At 43.7% G+C, this 6,392-nt stretch overlaps 1 protein-coding gene across 1 annotated transcript in view; it reads left to right on the plus strand.

The window, feature by feature from the left end:
- Positions 1–6,392, plus strand: part of cryzl1 (crystallin, zeta (quinone reductase)-like 1) — a 12,906-nt gene that overhangs the window by 3,333 nt on the left and 3,181 nt on the right. Inside the window, 7 exon segments of the mRNA XM_034898765.1 lie at positions 997–1,069; positions 1,182–1,226; positions 2,590–2,658; positions 3,369–3,502; positions 4,377–4,488; positions 4,721–4,741; positions 5,821–6,003. Coding sequence (XP_034754656.1) covers positions 997–1,069; positions 1,182–1,226; positions 2,590–2,658; positions 3,369–3,502; positions 4,377–4,488; positions 4,721–4,741; positions 5,821–6,003 — 637 coding nt within the window.

A 6,392-nucleotide genomic window follows, 5' to 3' on the forward strand; every position in this document is an offset into this window, starting at 1 on the left:
GCCAGTTGAGGTGGTTCGGGCATCTGGTAAGGATGCCTCCTGGGCGCCTCCCTAGGGAGGTGGTCCAGGCACGTCCAGGTGGGCGGAGGCCTCGGGGAAGACCCAGGACTAGGTGGAGGGACGTCCAGCTGGGAGGGAGCCTCGGGGAAGACCCAGGACTAGGTGGAGGGACGTCCAGCTGGGAGGAGGCCTCGGGGAAGACCCAGGACTAGGTGGAGAGATTATATCTCCAACCTGGCCTGGGAACGCCTCGGGATCCCCCAGTCGGAGCTGGTTGATGTGGCTCGGGCAAGGGAAGTTTGAGGTCCCCTACTGGAGTTGCTGCCCTCGAGACCCGATACCGGATATAAGCGGATGAAGATGGATGGAAAAACCAGTGAATGGGAAAACCAAATGCAGAAAACTCACTAGGAAGACCAGGAACAACTCACGGGAAGATACCAGACAGGAGGACGGGAACACGGCACAACCGATCACGTGGACCGGACAAAAGGATCTGACGAGGGAAGCACAGACCTTAAATACACGAGGTAACGAGGTAACGAGGTAACGAGAGGCAGGTGACAAGAGGGCAGGGAAGCAGGTGGAAAACATCAGGTAATCACAAGAGCGGGAACTAAAACTAAAGACAGGATGAGACAAGAACCAGACTTCTAAATAAAACAGGAACCAGAACATACAGACACTCAGGGGGACACGAGACAACACACAAGACCGGGGAGGGACCACTAGACAGGACAACAGAACCAAAAAGTGGGCAAAGAACCCAAAACAAAACCCCAGACCACAACAGTGTAGTCCACATACTGCATGTTTCCATAGGTCCAGCTACACTGTCCCTGATTTGTTGTTCTTGGATACTAAATACTAACTACTGCGTCGGTGTTGTTCCTTTAACCTTCGTGCCAGTGAAGGTCACTGAATTAAATTGAAATCGTTAAAAACGTCACGCCTTGTGTGACCGAAGGGATTTTCTCTCTGCGTCCCGTTCTCCAGCTGCTTGACGACCTGGGGATCCAGAGAGATCTACTTCCTGTTGGCAGAGAGGTGGCTGGGGTCGTCCTGCAAGGTTTTTAACACACAGACACACACAGAAACACACATTTCCCTGGTGCTACATGAGTAAAGTGCCTTTATTGACAAATTTCGTCACTTTAACTTGTTTGTGTTTTTTCCCGCAGTGGGCGACAAGGTCTCCTTCTTCCAACCAGAGGATGAGGTTGTAGGTAGGAACCTTTTTTTAATTATAGGATCATTATCTGACAGTGGTTGGGGGTTAATCTGATCATTAATAACGTACAATAACTAGAGCTGGGTGATAATTCAAACACTTTAGTTTCTGCCCCCCATTTTTCACGAGCTGAACTCAAAGATCTGAGACTTTTTCTACGTACACAAAAGGCTAATTTCTCTCAAATATGGTTCACAAATCGGTCAAAATCTGTGTTAGTGAGCAGTTCTCCATTGCCGAGATAATCCATCCACCTCCCAGGTGTTGCATAACAAGATGCTGATTAGACAGCCGGGTCATTGCACAGGTGTGGCTTAGGCTGGCCGCAATAAAGGGCCACTATGTGGAGGGGTCCGAAAACCAGTCTGTATCTGGTGTTAGGGTTTGGGTTCATCCATGAAGAGAGAGAGAGAGAGAAAGAGAGAGAGAGAGACCCTAAACCTTATTATAACACCAGGATCGCACCAATGCAGTAAAACTGCACATTTTAAAGTGGCCTTTATTGCGGCCAGCCTAAGACACTAAGGATAACCCTAACCCAAACACCAGATACTAACTGGTTTTTGGACCCCTCCACATAGTGGCCTTTTATTGCGGCCAGCCTAAGACACACCTGTGCAATAACCATGCTGTCTAATCAGCATCTTGTTATGCTACACCTGAAAAATGGAGGATTATCTCGGCAAAGGAGAAGTAGAAATACGCCTTTTGTGTACATAGAAGAAGTCTCAGATCTTTGAGTTCAGCTCATGAAAAATGGGGGCAACAACTAAAGAGTTGCATTCATAATTATGTTCAGTGTGATTATCATCTGTGGCCTCTTCGTATTGTTTTATTGAGAAAACATTTTTAAATTCAGATTTTGTGAGCTCTCTTAAATGAAATTAATGTGTTAAATTTCACCAAAATCTGTAACATTGTTAGATCTTTTATAGCAAAAACAAAACAAAACCTCTTGACTGAATTGTAACATGCATGCACATAATCCTAATATTATAATCCTAATAATAACACCTGCATAATATCAGTATTAGTGTTCATATTGCCCTTACTTCTAACATATTACTCACTAGTCACTGCCATAGGCCTGACTGAGACAAAATCACCTTAATCTAGATTAGATTAGTAGCATGGACGATTTTAAAAATGGGAGAAAAGGACTCCCTGAACTCCCGTCCTGTTCCAGAATTCAGATTTTCTTAGTGTTTAATGTCATATTGTTCTGTTTTGTATTAAGTCTGCTGTTTGTTACTGTATGTGGAAACTTTGATGCTGCTGCCTTTGCCATGACTCCCTCGTCAAAGAGATTCTGGGACTATTTCCTGGTCTCTCAAACTCATCCACCTTCCCTTTCCCAGGCATCCTGCCCCTGGACTCTCCCTGCTCCGGACTCTGTGATGTCGTTGAAGTAGATGAACACTATTTAGGTACACACACACACACACACACATGTACACACTTCCTGCAAATGTACAGCTTCCATTATCATCAAACCCAAATTGTCACGACAGTCAGCTTCCACAAAAAGCCGTTCCAGGTCCCAGCCCCTCCCCTAAAAGCTTTGTTGGCAGTTTGAATAAAGCAGAATGTGTAAATTAGATTTATATAGCGTCTTTCTTCTAGTCTCAACAACTACTCAAAGCGCTTTGACATAGAACAGGAACCATTCACACACACACACACACACATTCATACACCGTGCCGTGGCTGCCGTACAAGGTGCTACAAGATGGGCAGGTCCACCTGCACCAGATAAACACTCACACATATCTACACACCTGCTCATCAGATAAACACTCACACATATCTACACACCTGCTCATCAGATAAACACTCACACATATCTACACACCTGCTCATCAGATAAACACACACACACACATTCACACTCCGATGATGCAGCATCGGGGGCAACTCAGGGTTCAGTGTCTTGCCCAAGGACACTTTGACCGGGACCACCAACCCACCAATCGGCAGGCGACCGCTCTGCCACGGGCGCCAAGGCGTCGTGGCATTACTCTGGTTTTAAAGACATGTCAATCAGCTCCGTCAAATCGGGACATTGTGAGGTCATTAAGGCGCAAATAAACCGGTAAAACGGACCCTCTAAGCGTGTGTTTCTCTTCCTGTTCTCCAGTCCAGAAGCCGGAGAAGCTGAGCTCGGTGTGTGTTGCAGGAGCGCTGCGAGACGGCCTGCGTGCACACACCGCGCTACACACACACGCTCGCATGGCAGCCGGACACACACTCCTGGTGATGGACGGAGCCAGCGTACGTATAACACTCACGAATCAGACGTCTTGGTTGACCAATAGGACATCAGGACTATGTGTCCACACACACACACACACACACACACACACACACACACACACACACACACACACACACACACACACACACACACACACACACACACACACACACACACACACACACACACACACACACAACCCTCTTCCCGACAAAATTGAGAATCAACACTTTTGTCACTTTTTTTGTATTTAACACTACGTAACACTAACTTATTAACTTTAGTTTTACAGTTATTTTTGGAATTTATGGTCAATAAACCTCATTTATAGGAAATTATACCTAATGTTTGAGTTAGAAAAGCAGAAATTAGGAATTATTGAGACTAAAATGAATGTTTTTTCCCATCAGGGGACCTTTGATGCAACATGTCTCCCATCGTCCTCTGATTTTAACCCTCCTGTTGTCCTCGGGTCAAATCTGACCCATTTTCTAAAGGTTTCTATATTATAAATTTGGGTTTCTATCAACCAAAATGTCCCCAAAAATAACGTGGATGGTTCCATACGACGGCCTTTAAAAGTAAAATGAATCATCAGTGCACTACGTTATTTGAATTCTTTTGGATCCTTGATGTTCTGTTCAATTTTACAGCATTTGGAAGCAAAAAATGGATAAAAGAACATTGAAAAAAAGTGACAAAAATGACGGAAAAAGCTTTAAAATGTTGGGGGAAGTGGGGAAAAACATGATTTTTTTTTTTTTAATTTGGACCGAGAAAACCCCAAAGTTTAGCAGTGGGCGTGAGGACAACGAGAGGGTCAAAACTATCCCAAAAATACAAAAATGATCATGTGTAAGTGTGATATTCTCCTCTCGTCTCCCTCCCCAGTCTTTCGGCCTCATGTGCATCCAGCTGGCTTGTTACCACGGTGTTAAGGTGTTGACGACGTCACACTCGGCCCAAAAACACACGTTCCTGGAGCAGCTTCGGCCCAGCGTAGGTACGTTGTTGTTGGATGTCTGGAGTCCAACAAGCTTTGTGCTTTTACTTTTTAAACCCAATCTTTAACCCAATTTGAACTGCGTTCTCTGCAAAATCCCAGCTGTTCCTTTCAGAATGGGACTCTTGAGTTTTCTGATCTGATTTCATGATCTTTTGCTTCTCTTTCACCCTTTAAAAAAACATCTTTGGGTTGTTTCCTGTCTTCTTCCCCCCCTTCATGTCTTCCCCAGGAGTCCAGGATCCTTTAGTAGGTGAGACATGTCTTTCTGTCTGTCTGTCTGACTGTCTGACTGACGTGCATGTTTGCTTCCTTGCTGCCGATCTTCTCATTCCTGAACGAAGCAATTCAATTTCATTTCAATTTTATTTATATTATCAATTCATAACAAGAGTTATCTGGAGACCCTTTACAGATAGACCAGGTCTAGACCACACTCTGTAATTTACAGATAGACCAGGTCTAGACCACACACTGTAATTTACAGATAGAGCAGGTCTAGACCACACTCTGTAATTTACAGATAGACCAGGTCTAGACCACACTCTGTAATTTACAGATAGAGCAGGTCTAGACCACGCTCCAGAATTTAGAGGGACCCAACAGGTCTAGTAGTCTCCTCCAGAGCAAGCAACAGGGCCACAGTGGCGAGAAAAAACTTCCTTTTAGGAGGAAACCTGGGAAAGACCCAGACCCAGATCCAGACCCAGACCCAGACCCAGGCTCTTGGTAGGCGGTGTCTGACGGGCCGGTTGGGGTCAGAAGCAGCATTTTTATTAACTCTCTATTGCATAAATTAATTTTTAAACAAGGTAAAAAATGTCTTGATTTGTTTGTTTTGACTCCAGGTTGTTTAAACAAAGCAATTATAAAAAAAAATAAAAAAATTAAATTAAACAATTGGCAACAACGTGCATCTGTGCAAAGTGCCAAAAAAATTAAATGAAACAATTGGCAACAACGTGCATCTGTGCAAAGTGCCAAAAAAATTCATAATTTCTTTGTGTGTTACAAAGTGATGCACGTTTGTCACAAAAGTAAAGGGCGGACTACAATGGAGCTGTTTGGAGCAGTTGGTGAACATGGTTTTTTGTTGGATAAGTCCCTTTTTTTGGGGGGGGGGGGGGGGGGGGGGGGCGACTTTGGTCTTTTTCACTTTGTAAACCCATAACATGCAACAAAAAATATATATAACACAATAAAAGGAATGGGGGGAAAAAAGCATAATATGAGCACTTTAAATTCCTTCCAGCTGGCAGTGAGACTGGTATTCAGAGTTTAAGATGTGATGTAATGATTGGAGATGTCATGCTGCTGTCTTTGTGTGTGAAGTTAAGGTTATTCCGGTTTATAACGGCTCATCAGACCTGCTGCCGCTGGTTCTGGAGGAGACCGGAGGACTGGGAGTGGACATAGTCGTAGACTCTGGAGGTAAACACTTATTTACACACGTGTCTGGTGATCGAGTTGAAAATAAAAGACACCACTGAGAATGTAGTTACAGTTTAAAGTGCAGTTTTCTACCGATTATATCGAGTATCTTTCACGATATTTTTCCAATATTTTCAATATTATTTATGGTCACAGGTGAATATAACTTATATTATGGTACCTGCTTTTGCTTTATTACTTTAATTACATATTCAATTTAATTTTAACGTCACTTACTTACGCTGCAATGTTGTTTCTTGTACCATGGCAACCGCACTTTACTTTACAAAACCTTTATTTGTTATATATATTATATTATATATTATATTGTAAGAAAATGGACATTAAATCTATCAGCGTGCCCTCAGGCTCCAGAATGATACAGTAGGTACAGGTCAACATCACCTGAACGTGTGTGTGTGTGTGTGTGTGTGTGTGTGTGTGTGTGTGTGTGTGTGTGTGTGTGTGTGTGT

The sequence above is a fragment of the Etheostoma cragini genome, chromosome 17, assembly GCF_013103735.1.
Source record: "Etheostoma cragini isolate CJK2018 chromosome 17, CSU_Ecrag_1.0, whole genome shotgun sequence".
In the NCBI taxonomy this organism is placed as follows: Eukaryota; Metazoa; Chordata; class Actinopteri; order Perciformes; family Percidae; genus Etheostoma; species Etheostoma cragini.